Source organism: Aspergillus ochraceoroseus (genome assembly GCF_002846915.1).
Source record: "Aspergillus ochraceoroseus IBT 24754 chromosome Unknown P175scaffold_1, whole genome shotgun sequence".
Lineage (NCBI taxonomy): Eukaryota > Fungi > Ascomycota > Eurotiomycetes > Eurotiales > Aspergillaceae > Aspergillus > Aspergillus ochraceoroseus.
The window spans coordinates 3559486-3573916 of NW_024468476.1; the positions used below are offsets into that span (position 1 = coordinate 3559486).

The window sequence follows — 14431 nt, forward strand, 5'->3', positions numbered from 1 at the left end:
CTAACGGGTCGCGTCACGAAGAAGCTGGTGTGAACTTAAATACAAGGTAGGAAGTTGATGAGACACAGAAAAGTTGGATTGGGATTACATCAAGAGCAATATTAGAAGCCACGGTCAGTAGACATATCTGCATCGACATGATAGACACCTCAATAATGATCCCATGGTCACTCATTAACTATCCAAGAGTCTTCGGCTAAACAACTCTCGTGCCTCAGGCATTGATCAGGTGTCAAACTTTGGATCCCGCTAGGATCTGCTTCAACGCGCGAACTAGTTAGTTAACTAAATACGATGAATTTTATATTTGTCAGCGTGCGCTCAGTCAAGAAACTAACAAGTTAACTAACTTAATTATGTTAAATTAGATAAGACCTACTCCCTCTATCTTACCCGTGCTAATATAATATAATAATGCACCTGAGGATTCTCACCAGAGCAGATCAATTATATTCCGGCACGGATAAGCTAATGATCCGTTAGTCACGTGACAGAGCAATAGGGGTTAGTTAACGAGATCAGGCTTCATCATCCAATACCCCAGAAGACTCTGGTCCTTTTTTCAGATTCCCAATTCTTCGGTGGTCTAGGCACCAGCATTACGTGTCAAATAGCTCGAGAACTCTTCCCACCGGTCCTTGCCTTTCTTTAAGAGCTCGCGAACGTTACAGCTCCAACCCTCGGGAAATTTGCCCATGCCTGTGACTTGATATGTATTCCACATTGCAAGTTTTAGTCGTGCCATCTTCCGATCATGGAAATGGTTGCTCAATAACATACCTCTACAGCTGGATAATGCCAAACCGATCACTGACGTACCTCCTACTAGTAATTCGCACAAAATCATAACCGTGAAGCATCGCCCCTTTATTGAGCAGTCTGACAACCAAACGCTTTTGAGCATTGGCATATTTGCAGAAGTCTATCTCGTGGATAAAAAGATAATTAGGAAGGCTCCTCGTAGTGGCAGCGAGGAACATATCCGGCCAATAGTTCGTGAAGCCGATATTTACGCAATTCTAGGCAACCATCCCCGAATTGCTCAATGCATATCCCTCAGGAGACAAGATTATGTGGATGTTCAATATTATCCTCTGGGGGATTTAGCCGATTACCGCCAGACAAACGCGATTGCCCCCGACCTGCAATCCAGATGGTTTCAACAAATTATTGAAGCAGTTACTTTCATTCATAGCCATGATATTATCCACTCGGATTTGGCATTACGACAATTTTTCATCGATAGTGACTTGAATGTCCGCCTGGGTGATTTCAACTCTTCGCAGTACCCTGGACACCCGGCTTTAGGCTATGAGAAGGCATCTCATTGCCTGCCAAGGGATTATGATATGCCAAACACAGTTATGTCGGATCTCTTTGCTCTGGACTCTACATTATATGAACTTGTTACTGGTGTGATTCCATATCATGAGCTTTACCCGGTCGAGCCTGAGGAAATTGTGCGGTCTAGTGACCACACTATTATTCGAGCGCGAATTCAGCGGCAACATCAGGCTGATTGCGAGATTGAAGCGCGGTATAGGGAACAGCGATTTCCTGATGTATCTCAAACCTTTGGAGGAGATGTTATTTTGGGGTGCTGGAAGGGGGGACTTTACTACAGCAGAGCAAGCACTTGTTCATTACATAGCAATGATACCAAACACCTAGCGAACCTGGTTTTCATTATCTGTTGTGTTGCTCTAATAGATTATAATCATCACGCAAATACTTTAGATACAGCAATTCAGGATATAGTTCCTAATATTTGCATAAATAGATGAACAGGGTCTATATCATCATACCAGGAGTCAATACCTATTTGGAGGAGGCGTTGTTCCCATTTCCTTTATGGATTAACAATTATGTAACCTGGAAAAGCGAGGACCTGTGAGGACCTGCGAGAACAATTGATTTGAGTTGATCCGGTATGTCGAGCCGCCAGGCAAATAGAAAAACAATAATGACAGGTTAAAGGCTTGTCCATTGATACTGGTTTGAGGACGGTATAATAAGCTCCTAAGGAAGAGTTGACCTGAGGCCGCGGTCCGGAAGGTATATATGATGACTCAGCAGGATGTCTCCCGCGATTGGTCCAAACCCCTCCAGCTCAGGCGTCAAAGATAACCTGAGGCAATAACTTATCCCCTCTTACGTCGCCGATTTCTAAAAGCCGCAGCAGAATTCAATTCAATAGTTAGATCGTTCGTTGTGATTAATAACGTCCTATCCTTCATCCTACATTCTCCCATCCCCATCTCCCTGTTGCTATCTTTGTTTTTACTTCTATTTATTCCACAGCTCTTGAGAAATCTAACGTGAATTTCTACCTACATTTCCCCCCGCTTTGAGCTCCTCTGTCGCTGAGAGCTCTATCCGATCGCCGGAACCTTACCGCTTCTCCCCCCTCTGGGCCTGCACTTGGAGTTGTGGACACGAGTCACTATTGATAGGAAGTCTTGCCTTTTAAGCAAGACTTTCATCTTTACACCTTCACCATTCCCTCCTCGGATATCCCCGTTCGTGACGCTGCGAAGCTGGGAAAGCGAAGAGCGTCTGCCAACACCGAAGCTAGACCGGAGAAGAAGACCATGACGGTACGCTTGGTGTCCGAAGACCTATACTTTCTCCCTATATTAATGGACTTTAGGATTCCAAAATGCAGGTCGATACTCCAACACAAGAGACCGTCGAAATGATCAAGCATGGCGAGATCGACGAGTCTCTGTACAGCCGACAGCTGTAGGTGCCTTCTATCAGAGCCCAGCTTTCCATATCAAAACATTCCAGGTATTTATTTGTTCGCTTTAGGTATGTTCTCGGCCACGAAGCCATGAAGCGTATGGGCTCCTCGAACGTCCTCGTCGTCGGTTTGAAAGGCTTGGGTGTTGAAATCGGTATGTTGGACGGACGCATGCTCTGTAAATTTTGATAATAACAGATACAGCCAAAAACATTGCTCTCGCCGGTGTAAAGTCCCTCACGTTGTACGATCCTGCTCCCGTCGCTATCTCCGATCTCTCGTCTCAGTTCTTCCTTCAACCACAAGATGTTGGCAAGCCCCGTGCCGAAGTTACAGCTCCAAAGGTCGCTGAGCTGAACTCATATGTCCCGGTCACGGTCCATGAGGGCACAAGTCTTGTGGATGACTTGGAGCAACTAAAACGTTACCAAGCAATCGTGCTTACGCTCACCCCCCTAAAAGAGCAGCTAGCAATCGCAGACTTCTGTCACCAGAATGGCATTTACCTCACCATCACAGACACCTTTGGCCTCTTTGGATACCTTTTCAACGACTTTGGCAAGAATTTCACGATTGGAGATGCCACAGGTGAGGAACCTGTCAGTGGAATCATCGCCGACATCGACGAAGATGGTCTAGTCTCAGCGCTTGACGAAACCCGCCACGGCTTGGAGGATGGAGACTTTGTGACATTCACCGAGATCAAGGGCATGGAAGGCCTAAATGACAGCGATCCAAAGAAAGTCACCGTCAAGGGTCCATACACGTTCTCCATTGGAGATGTGTCCGGCCTTGGCTCATACAAGGGTGGTGGTATCTTCACTCAGGTCAAGATGCCGAAATTTGTTGATTTCCAGCCACTCTCTGAGCAAATCAAAAAGCCGGAGCTTATGGTTTCGGATTTCGCCAAATTTGACCGACCACAGCAGCTCCACATCGGCATCCAAGCCCTTCACAAGTTTGCGGAAACCCATGACGGCCAACTACCTCGTCCCCATAATGAGAGTGATGCACAGGAAGTGCTGAAGGTCTCCAATGACCTTGCCTCCAGCCAAGAGGAGAAGGTCGAACTTGATGAAAAGCTTATCAAAGAGCTGAGCTATCAGGCTCGCGGTGATCTCAACCCCTTGGCTGCGTTCTTCGGCGGTGTTGTGGCACAAGAAGTTCTCAAGGCAGTTTCCGGAAAGTTCAGTCCCGTACAGCAATGGCTCTACTTCGACTCTTTGGAGTCTCTCCCGACCTCTACCGCCCGCTCCGAGGAGACCTGCAAGCCCCTAGGTACCCGCTACGACGGTCAGATTGCTGTTTTTGGCAAAGAGTTCCAGGATAAGATTGCCGATGTCACGCAGTTCCTTGTTGGCGCAGGAGCTATTGGGTGTGAGACGCTAAAGAACTGGGCTATGATCGGTCTCGGAACTGGCCCCAAAGGAAAGATTTATGTTACTGACATGGATCAAATTGAGAAGAGCAATCTTAACCGACAATTTCTGTTCCGCAGCAAAGACGTTGGCAAACTCAAGAGTGAATGCGCTTCCGCTGCAGTTGTTGCAATGAACCCTGAGTTGGAGGGCAAGATTGTCACACTCAAGGACCGTGTTGGGCCCGATACCGAAGATGTCTTCAACGAAGAGTTCTGGGAACGTCTTGATGGAATCACCAATGCTCTTGATAATGTGGAGGCTAGAACTTACGTCGATCGCCGCTGTGTTTTCTTCAGAAAGCCACTGCTAGAGAGCGGTACCCTCGGAACAAAGGGCAATACTCAAGTGATCCTTCCACGCATCACTGAGTCCTACTCCAGCTCTCAGGACCCACCAGAGAAATCTTTCCCCATGTGTACTCTCAAGAGTTTCCCCAACCGGATCGAGCATACTATCGCTTGGGCCAGAGACCTCTTCCAAACTTACTTCGTTGGGCCTCCCGAGTCCGTCAACATGTACCTGTCCCAGCGTAATTACATTGAACAGACCCTCAAGCAGGCTGGTAATGAAAAACAGACTCTGGAGAACCTACGCGACTTCCTAGTGACTGAAAAGCCATTGACGTTCGACGATTGTATTGTGTGGGCACGTCATCAATTTGAAGCTCAGTACAACAATGCCATCCAGCAGCTTCTCTATAACTTCCCACGAGACTCCACTACATCTTCCGGTCAGCCTTTCTGGTCAGGACCTAAGCGTGCTCCAACTCCCTTGAAGTTTGACAGCTCTAACCTCACCCATCTCGGATTCGTTATTGCCGCCGCAAATCTTCATGGCTTCAATTATGGAATCAAGAACCCTGGCGCCGACAAAGAGTACTATAGGAAGGTTGTGGATAACATGATCATCCCCGAATTCACTCCCAGGTCCGGTATCAAGATTCAAGCCGATGAAAATGAACCCGACCCGAACGCTCAGCCCTCCGGTTCCTCTCTGGACAATAAGGATGAGATTCGGCGCCTCGTTGACTCTCTTCCATCTCCCAAGTCTCTTGCAGGATTCCGCCTGAACCCTGTGGAATTCGAGAAGGATGATGATACCAACTACCACATTGATTTTATTACCGCGGCTAGCAACCTCCGTGCTGACAACTACGATATTCCTCAGGCTGATCGCCATAAGACCAAGTTCATCGCCGGAAAGATTATTCCTGCCATCGCTACCACTACAGCGCTTGTTACCGGTCTAGTAGCCTTGGAGTTATACAAGATCATCGATGGCAAAGACGACATTGAACAATACAAGAATGGTTTCGCAAACCTCGCCCTCCCATTCTTTGGTTTCAGTGAGCCTATTGCAAGCCCGAAAGGCAAGTACATGGGCAAGCAAGGTGAGGTGACTATCGACCAGATCTGGGACCGCTTTGAGGTGGAAGATATTCCTCTGCAAGACTTCCTCAAGTATTTCTCAGACCAGGGCTTGGAGATTTCCATGGTCAGCTCTGGAGTCAGTCTGCTGTACGCCAGCTTTTACGGCCCATCTAAAGTCAAGGACCGTCTTCCTATGCGGTAAGTTCCTTCTATTAAAAAAAAAAAAAAAAAAAAAAAAAAAGGCGACAAAGAAGATGCTAATGTTTGGCTGTAACAGGATGAGCAAGCTCGTGGAGCATATCAGCAAGAAGCCCGTCCCCGAACACCAGAAGAACATTATTTTCGAAGTGACCGCAGAGGATCAGACGGAGGAGGATGTTGAGATTCCATATGTGATGGTGAAATTGAGGAAGTAAAATGGGTTTACAGCGAGGAATAAGGGAAATCCATTCATGCCGTAAAAGCTCATGCTAGTCGATCTACCACCCACCATACACCCTATACACTTTCCGTCATATACCTTAGAAGAGACTCGAATGCCAACTGCCGTTCCAAAGTCTGTTTTTGGTGCAGTTACCTTACCTTGTGTTGGATAGTATGAAAATAATAATAGTAATCTGCCGGTCATGATGAGCAACCGCTTTGTCAGCGCCTTAGTGACGCCTTCGTAATGATTAAGCAATCAACGTCATTCCAAAGGCTCCCCGCATATAATTGAGCCCCCCCCTTATTGCCTTCCAGCTCTGTCGTGTTCATGTTTCCTGCTGTGCTTAGACCTCATAGGGCTGTACATCATATTCTTACTCCCAGAATTCTATCGAGACTTGGTAGTACAAGCATTTCCAGATTCGCCTTCATCTCTGCGCCGATCTCCACGACTCGTAAGATGGCTGTAAGCTACCCCTCACTCACATCTTACCTACACATCGATGAGTCCTTTGCTAACCATTGGTCTAAATTTTAGACAGGCAACGCCAACAAGATCACGGACTGGGTAAACCCGACTGATAAGTCGGGTGAATTCAAACGTCAGGTTTCGTCTTTCCGGAACTGGATCTCCAGAGAGCCTGGAGCCGAGTTCCCTCCTGAAAAGGGCCGTTATCATCTCTATGTCTCCTACGCTTGTCCTTGGGGTGAGTTGCTGGCTTCTATGCGAAAGAGTGGTGCCAAAAATAACCTAGCTAATGCTGTGCAGCCCACCGGACTTTGATCACCCTCAAGTTGAAGGGCCTGGAGGATTTCATTTCCTACACCTCCGTGCATTGGCATCTAGCCGATAAGGGTAGCTAAGCATTCCCTTTTATTTCCGATACAATGGTGAAGAAGAGACCCCACTAACGTATGCTGTTGTAGGCTGGCGCTTCGCAACCTCAGATGAGAAAATTCCTGGAGATAATACCACTCCGGACCCATTACATCCTTCCTTTACCCATCTCCGCGACATCTACTTCTCCAATGAGCCCGAATATGCTGGCAGATTTACCGTCCCCGTGCTCTACGATAAGAAAACTAACCGCATCGTGAGCAACGAGGTATACTTCCTTACCCCCTCCTATTCCTCTTTTCCGCTCGTCCCAAAACAACTAACCACAATCCCCCCCCCCCCCCCCCCCCCCTTTACTTTAGAGCTCTGAAATTATCCGCATGTTCTACCATGAATTCGACGACCTCCTCCCCGAAACCTACAAAGCCATCGACCCCTTCCCTCCCACCCTACAGGCTACCATCGAATCCACCAACGAATGGACCTACAACGACGTCAACAACGGCGTCTACAAGGCCGGCTTCGGAACCACCCAGGAGGCCTACGAGCGTGCCGTGGCAACGCTCTTCTCCTCGCTCGATAAGATCGAGACACATCTCGCCACCGCTCCTGGGCCCTACTACTTCGGGTCCTCCGTCACGGAGGCTGACATCCGGCTCTTCACAACAATTGTCCGCTTTGACCCGGTGTATGTGCAGCATTTCAAGTGTAACATTCGAGATATCCGCTCGGGGTATCCGGCTATCCATCGGTGGTTGAGGAAGCTTTACTGGGATGTTCCGGCGTTCCGGGAGACGACGCAATTCGAGCACATCAAGAAGCATTACACAAAGAGTCATACGCAGATTAACCAGTTTAGCATTACTCCTGTTGGGCCGTTGCCGGATATTCTTCCCAAGGATGAGGAAGTTCGGGCTGTGGCTGCAATCAAGCCTTAGTATAAGAGCCAGTCTGTCTGTCTGTGGCTCGTCATTTATATATATATATATAGTAATCACGGAGCTAGTGTTAGCACACGAAATTGAAACCTCTTATGATTGTGAATGATGTTTATTCCACAAATACCCTCCGTTTTCCTCTATACACTATATATTTCTATTCCTTGTCCTTAACACAAGCAGCCAGTCCATCCCTAAATACAAATAAGCTAAAAGGGCAAAAAATGGGGTCCTCTTCAAACATCCGGCAATTCCGAATTCATACGAAGCTGGATATGAGAAAAATAAATTTTAAAAAAAGGAGAAAGAAAAAAAAAAAAAAAAAAAGGTAACAAAAACTCCATTATATGCTTTACCGCACGACGCCTTGCCATGCGAGTGTGGGGGTCTGTTGTGGCAATCCAACCCAAAACAATTGGCTATTGGAGGAGATGATAATCTCGAAATGCCAGAAACAAACAGGTCTAACTCAAGGAAACAAAGCAATTGTATGGGCGGGTAAGAGAATGATTAGGATGGTAAGGGTGGCGGGAAAGAAGCTGCATTCGTCCGCTGTGGTTTCAACGAACGGAAAGAAGAAACCTCCTCAACTTCCATCCTTAAGGGATCATGGCGTCGTGCGTAAGGCAACTGGATTTAAGGGTATCTCAGTAAACGCTTGTAAATAGCCAGCAAGAAGGTAAAAAGAGCCAAGTGGCATGAGCTTGTAAATGATTGGAAGTGAGGCGTGCACAGCTGCACGTCTTTATTTCAGCCCAAGCATTCGCTTTGAATTTTCGTAGACAACGTAGCTGATGGATACGGCAGGCGCAACTTTGAGAAGATTAGGCGTTAGACCCTTGTAAAATCCACGGAAACCTTCAGTTTGGATCGTCTTCCGGGCAACATCGCCAATGCTATCGTATGTGATAGGGTGAAGGACAGTGCCTTGGGCCTGTAATCGGGTTCGGAGGACATTCAATGGATAGACAATAGAGGCACTAAAACCTCCGCTAATGGCGCCAATGGCACCTGTAGTGAAGTTGCTGAGAGGAGCATCGTCCTCGTGACAGTTGTGCAACCGAGCCTTTCGGGCAAGCAGGGCACGTTTTAAGTATTCAAATGTGGTTAGGTCAATGGCGGCATAAGGGAACATTCCAATTAAACCAAGAGGTAACCCGCGGAAAAATCCGAACAGGCCATTTTTGTTCCACACCTTTCGTGCGGTTGCCACAATGAGCTGGTTACCTTTCAGGCCGCCTTCTACAACTTCGCATTGCATTCGGCTAGTAATATGTGAGATTCAGAGCCATTGCAGTCAGGTGCGTATGTGTTACTTACAACTTCAAAGTGTCAAGGGGGTAGACGAAGCATCTGCCATCTCGTTAGTAGTGCATCCACAACTAAGCCAAAGCAAGTGACATACTGTGCAACCATTCCACCAAATCCTCCGGACAGAAATTGCGATGTCGGCTTAAGGTGTTTCGGATCATTGTGTCCTTCGAGACGAGCAAAAGCACGTTTTGCAGACTACAGGTCGTCAGCACTTGTAATCACGTTCACCCTGCAGAGATAGTCTAACCTCATAGGCCCCGAATTTAATTGCCGACTCGGGCATAACCTTTACTACATTCAACCCATTGCCTTCCCCCTGTCAGTGTACATTAGCGCAGTGGGAAGCTCCTTGACATACCTGCAAACAAGCTCCGGATACCCCCTGCCCGCCATAGCTCCTTAACCGCATCACGGAGGGTTTTCGATGCCTTGCCTGCAGCTTTCAACGGAGCTCCATCTTTCGCAGTTCGGACAGCCGGCGATTTCGATCCGGTCTGCGCAATAAGATAGACTTTGAGACGATCAAACGGTGCTGTGGCTGTCCTGGACACGGCACCTGCCATGCCACCAGCAAGAAAATAACCTAATTGAGGAGTATTTTCGGTCAACTTCTGTTCATAATATCGAAAGGACATCCACATGGCGACAGTCCTGGGTATGGGAAGCCACTCCAATTCCAAGTCACCATCAAAGGAGATGGGATCACTCTCAAACGCAGACTGGGACCGTGATAGCGCAGCTTCCGCATAGGCTGATGGGATAAATGTCGTCAAAATGTGTGCTGGGAAAATATTGTACAAAAAACTTTTGATGGTCAAAATATAATGTCTAAGAAACGAAGGGTCTATACCTAAACCCTGCAGATCGTTGATGTGGACATCTCCTTCCGGGTTTAGATTTCCGGTTGCCGTGTAGTATGAGAGGACAGCGTGCAGGTCGTAGGATGCGTAGGCGGGTAGAAAGAGAAGGAAGTCTCTGCATGACGTTAGTCATTCGTGAAAACCTTCATTTGATCCGTCATAGGATTTATACCTCCACTCGGGATAAGAAATGACTCCATCCTTATTCGTGTCTACATCCGCGAAGAATTCGTCAAGCTTGGCGTTCGATACCGTGACGCCAGAGCTTGCGAACGCGGTCTTGAGCTCATTCTTATCGATCTCTCCGTTGTGGTTGTGGTCAATACTCTGAAAAAGCTGCGAGAGCTCAAGCTCGGTACGGTCGATGAAGGCCCGAAATTCTGGAGGATACTTGTTAGGTTGGGTGCCAGTTTCTCGAATTTCGAGGACTTGTCAAGATACAAGACGTGTGTGTGGTCTTACCAGAGTAATCTATGAACCCATCGCCATTGGTATCGACAGCCTGTAAAATGTTCCGCAGCATACTGTCTGCATTTTTGAGTGCTGGAGGGGATGGGAGAAAAACGTCAGAGCCGCGATCCGCCGGGATAGTCAGGTGCAAGAAAATAAATGCACAGGATCAAGTCACGAAAGAAAAACTCACGATGATCAATCTTTTTCAGGCCCTTCTTTAGCCCATTGAAATCCAAGTGATCCTCCTTGTTGGCACCCAGACGCATCCAGAGTTTAGCAACTCTTCGGTCCCGTTCATCCTTCGACTCGCCGACGGCCATGTTTCGGTAACTCGTAAAATTATTCCCGGATACCCGTCATTCTTTTCAAGGAGGGGTCACAGGGGTCCGGTTTGGATATATCCCCGTTGCATTAGGGGAGCGTAGACTGTAGGAATAACTTGGGCATCGAATCCGCAGGGTTGACGTATAAGGATAGCAGTTGTATAGCATATACTATCGCAGACTAACTTGAGGCCCGATAATATCCATGAGAAATCCAGCCGCAATGATTTGCTTCCTTGCCGCGAAATGACCCGGAAGAAAGAAAAGTCCCGGCCCGGGTTCACGGGACCTCAGCCCTACTATTCCATTTCTGGAATATCGCTCTGCTCCGAAGATCGCGGTCTACTTTGCATCTTGTCTGTCATAGAACCAACAGGGTTCAAGTGAATCCCTCTATTTCACTGAAATAATTGTCTGTATTCTCCTGATATACATTGGGAAATTGCACATTTCGTGGGTGTGTTTAGCTCGAGCGTCCCCCGTCCCCCGCCCCGCAGCTCAGCGTCATGACGAAGAGGCCATCCCGGGCTTGCTGGAAACTGGAAGATCTCTCCGCTTGTATAATCAGCCAAAATGGCTGCTAACTACTGGGCATCAACCCAACGGCGACATTGGCTGTTTACTCGGGAGCGACTGACGGAGCTTCGGGAGAGCTTCAAAGAGAAGGATAAAAACGCACATTCCCAATTTCCTTTGCCAGACCAAAGACTACTCAACATCTACTTCAGTCAGCGTAAGATACAAAGTTTGGCTGTGAAACAAAGCAGAAGCTAATACCAGGTAGAGCTCATAAAGCTGGGCAAGAGGATGTCAACCAGACAACAAGCCCTCGCCACAGCCCAAGTCTATATCAAGAGATACTATACCAAGAACGAAATCAGGCACACAAACCCATACCTTGTCACTACCACCGCATTCTATCTCGCTTGCAAAATGGAAGAGTGCCCGCAACATATCCGATTTGTTGTTGGTGAAGCTCGCGGCCTTTGGCCAGGTACAACCCCTTCCAAAACCCCGCTGTTCATTACTCGCCACTAAACAAATGGGCAGAGTTTATCGCTCCGGATGTCTCGAAGCTCGGCGAATGCGAGTTTTCACTGATCTCCGAGATGAACTCACAACTTATCGTGCACCACCCATACCGAACACTCTCGGACCTCCAACCAGAATTATCCCTTACATCAGATGAGGTGGCTCTTGCGTGGTCTGTGATTAACGACCACTATCTAACCGACTTGCCATTATTGTACCCGCCCCATGTTATTGCGGTTATGGCAATTATTGTGGCTGTTGTTTTCAAACCGAGTAGCCAAACCGCCTTCCATGGAACTGCAGCTCCTATAGCGGCGGCAATGCGAGACGGTGGCATGAATATCCTCGCAGCTTTGGGCGATAAGAATGGAGCTGGACCTCCGCCTAGAATTCAGAAGCTCGTTGCCTGGCTTGCTGAAAGTGAGGTTGACATCAGAGCGGTTATTGAATGTACACAGGAGCTGGTGTCTCTCTACGAAGTGTGGGAACAATACAGTGAGAAGCACTGTAAAGAGCTACTAACCAGAATGATCAGGGGGAAGACCTTGGAAAAATAATTTTTTTTTGCCCTCTCATTCATCAAATGGCGCCGGCGTTTAGGTTTGGTTGGATTAAACCATGTCCAATTTTCGCTTGTATTAGGGAATCATGACATTCAACATTTATCTATCACGTATGGTGTGGTATTAGAGTATATATTATAGCATACATCAAACTAAACCGAAAGATCTTTGTGCTTGAGTGATTTTCTATGTATGTATATATATATATATATATATATTTGGGTTCATAATGAAAATACCTCAACATTTTCTCTCTCAGCTATATATATATAACACACATATCCCTCCCCCTTTACCCATGCATAAAGCATACAACGACAAGCTCTACCCTGAGCAAGTCGGTAGACGAGATGTAAAAATCGCGTAGCGAGCAACTCAACATTTACTACATACCTACAGAGTACAGACAGAGTACTTACATCCTACAATCCCAAACCCATCTACATGCATGCTTTGCCTAGTTTAGCTCCGTAGGCACTAGTAAATCGAAAAAAAAAGTGCATATTCCCCGAAACAAAAAGCAAATACGCCTCCATACAAGAGTCCCTACCTAGAGGAAATCATATCCGTTCTCCAGATCTTCGACAGAACAGCGAGGAGGAGGAGGTTGGGTAGCTGCCCCCTTGCCTCCACTTGAATCAGGATCCCGAGAGCTTAAGAACGCTCGCGGCTTCAACGTTGGTGTTTGTTATTATTTTCAGGAGGGAGAGGAGGTATTTGTACCATAATTTGTCTTAGACAGTCATCTCGACGATAATATTTGATTGGGGGGGGGGGGGCTTGTCTTGTCTCGTGGAATGCAAAACCTAGCTAGGACAAGAACTACGAAACTTCCTCGGATCATTTTTGGGGTGGATGTCAAAGACCATCTATCCGTAGATGATGAAATCATAACAAGGGCAGTGACTGGAAAATTCCGGTGCTTGAGGTATCCAAGGGGTTTAACTCTGGTGTACTCCGTACCTTAGCTAGGTAGTTATCGACCACGAACACTGGAAGCCCGGAATCTCGAAGAATGGAAAGGTCCAATCATGCATGTATTTTCGCTATCGATAAACTGGGAAATAGTATGCGTTCTATTAGCGGGGGCTGCGTGATGGGTTAGATTCCAGTGCTATTATTCCCAGCGTTATCGTGCTCAAATCTGGGGAGCATACCGCTATACCGGCACTGCCACCGGAGTAACCGTGAGAAACAAAACTCCGCTGGCCTAGAGTCAATGACGACATTGAATTGGATCTATCTGTCTGTCCAGACTGGTAGGTTCCATGTTCAGAATCCAGATCGATCCCATACGGAGTATCCGTAGACTACCTCCTATGTGTCCTCTCCTATCCCTTGCTGAGCGAAATGGTACGTGCTCCCGCTTACTCCGAATGTCGGCACAAAGTAAAGTTTATGTACCAGTTTACCTAGAGGAAAAGACAACCGATCAAAGGCTTACTCCAGCAAAAGAACTTGGAAATCAAGGCTGAATCTCGTAGCGAGGCTGGATATACGGAGTAACGGAGTAACGCTTAATTATGATAAGACAGCCCGTGTAATGGAGTTTGCCAAATTGAACCTCGAGAGTGTGTCCTTCCATATCTTTGGATAATAATTAAGATACTCCGTAATTATATTACAATAAAGAAGCAAACCGTAAATAAAACACGCAAGAGTTTCACCTTCCAGTATGTAGTACAGAGAGTCCTCCATACTACAGAGTACTTTCATGGGGAAGACCGATCTTCGTTTGCAGCCCAACAGTATTCAGGAGGGTCTTTAGCATGAAACTGCCGGCAACGTACGGAACCCCCTGACTCCATTATTTTTGTATACTCCCAGAGACCTAGACCCTTTATTTGTACATGCTAAGTGTTGCAGTAGCCGCTGCTATCTAAGTTACAACTCTTATTGGCTGCAGCGACCGACTGCTTCCTCACAACATGCATTCAGTAACTAACTAACTAGTTAACTAACAGATACAAATCCAGTGGCTGGATGTTGCATAGTGCTCCTATTACTGCTACAGAGTAGGTGCCAAATACCCCTGATGTCGTCAAACATGTCGAGGGAAGGACTAGCCATGAATATTATTTCGGAATACGAAAGAATACCATGATAAATATTACAGAGCTTTAATCGAGAGTAGAGTACGAGCATTATGT

At 47.0% G+C, this 14431-nt stretch overlaps 4 protein-coding genes across 4 annotated transcripts; 3 read left to right on the forward strand and 1 right to left on the reverse strand.

Moving 5' to 3' along the window:
- Nucleotides 1-878: 878 nt before the first annotated feature.
- Nucleotides 879-1784, forward strand: P175DRAFT_0429319 (uncharacterized protein; the record flags this gene model as incomplete). The annotated part of the gene is made up of 1 exon (XM_040893353.1): nucleotides 879-1784. A coding segment is annotated over one exon (906 nt), but the record flags the coding sequence as incomplete, so codon positions are not given.
- Nucleotides 1785-2183: 399 nt separating this feature from the next.
- Nucleotides 2184-7843, forward strand: P175DRAFT_0471397 (uncharacterized protein). The gene is made up of 11 exons (XM_040895088.1): nucleotides 2184-2597; nucleotides 2651-2742; nucleotides 2812-2897; nucleotides 2948-5732; nucleotides 5812-5946; nucleotides 6009-6101; nucleotides 6276-6426; nucleotides 6499-6667; nucleotides 6730-6816; nucleotides 6888-7066; nucleotides 7161-7843. Exons 1-11 carry the CDS (start codon nucleotides 2592-2594, stop codon nucleotides 7734-7736), a joined length of 4359 nt encoding a protein of 1452 aa, XP_040756248.1. The 5' UTR covers nucleotides 2184-2591; the 3' UTR covers nucleotides 7737-7843.
- Nucleotides 7844-8044: 201 nt separating this feature from the next.
- Nucleotides 8045-10905, reverse strand: P175DRAFT_0513719 (calcium-binding mitochondrial carrier protein). The gene is made up of 8 exons (XM_040898768.1): nucleotides 10554-10905; nucleotides 10373-10453; nucleotides 10083-10290; nucleotides 9409-10025; nucleotides 9298-9359; nucleotides 9142-9245; nucleotides 9057-9089; nucleotides 8045-9001 (listed from the first exon to the last, which is right to left on the reverse strand). The coding sequence occupies exons 1-8, from the start codon at nucleotides 10681-10683 to the stop codon at nucleotides 8482-8484; spliced, it is 1755 nt and encodes a 584-aa protein (XP_040756249.1). The 5' UTR covers nucleotides 10684-10905; the 3' UTR covers nucleotides 8045-8481.
- Nucleotides 10906-11031: 126 nt separating this feature from the next.
- On the forward strand, nucleotides 11032-12470 carry ssn8 (cyclin-dependent protein serine/threonine kinase regulator SSN8). Its single transcript, XM_040896401.1, has 3 exons — nucleotides 11032-11419; nucleotides 11471-11680; nucleotides 11737-12470. The coding sequence occupies exons 1-3, from the start codon at nucleotides 11260-11262 to the stop codon at nucleotides 12273-12275; spliced, it is 909 nt and encodes a 302-aa protein (XP_040756250.1). The 5' UTR covers nucleotides 11032-11259; the 3' UTR covers nucleotides 12276-12470.
- The last annotated feature ends 1961 nt before the right edge of the window (nucleotides 12471-14431 follow it).

Bases quoted from the DNA above. Each gene is read 5' to 3' on its own strand.
- P175DRAFT_0471397 (XM_040895088.1), top strand. The intron at 5,947-6,008 runs GTAAAATGGGTT...AGCTCATGCTAG, and splicing joins GTGATGGTGAAATTGAGGAA to TCGATCTACCACCCACCATA. The intron at 7,067-7,160 runs GTATACTTCCTT...CCTTTACTTTAG, and splicing joins ACCGCATCGTGAGCAACGAG to AGCTCTGAAATTATCCGCAT.
- P175DRAFT_0513719 (XM_040898768.1), bottom strand. From the start codon at position 10,683: ATGGCCGTCGGCGAGTCGAAGGATGAACGGGACCGAAGAGTTGCTAAA. The intron at 10,026-10,082 runs GTATAAATCCTA...AACGTCATGCAG, and splicing joins ATTTCTTATCCCGAGTGGAG to AGACTTCCTTCTCTTTCTAC. The intron at 9,002-9,056 runs GTAAGTAACACA...ACATATTACTAG, and splicing joins CCCCTTGACACTTTGAAGTT to CCGAATGCAATGCGAAGTTG.
- ssn8 (XM_040896401.1), top strand. From the start codon at position 11,260: ATGGCTGCTAACTACTGGGCATCAACCCAACGGCGACATTGGCTGTTT. The intron at 11,420-11,470 runs GTAAGATACAAA...AATACCAGGTAG, and splicing joins CAACATCTACTTCAGTCAGC to AGCTCATAAAGCTGGGCAAG. The intron at 11,681-11,736 runs GTACAACCCCTT...ACAAATGGGCAG, and splicing joins AGCTCGCGGCCTTTGGCCAG to AGTTTATCGCTCCGGATGTC.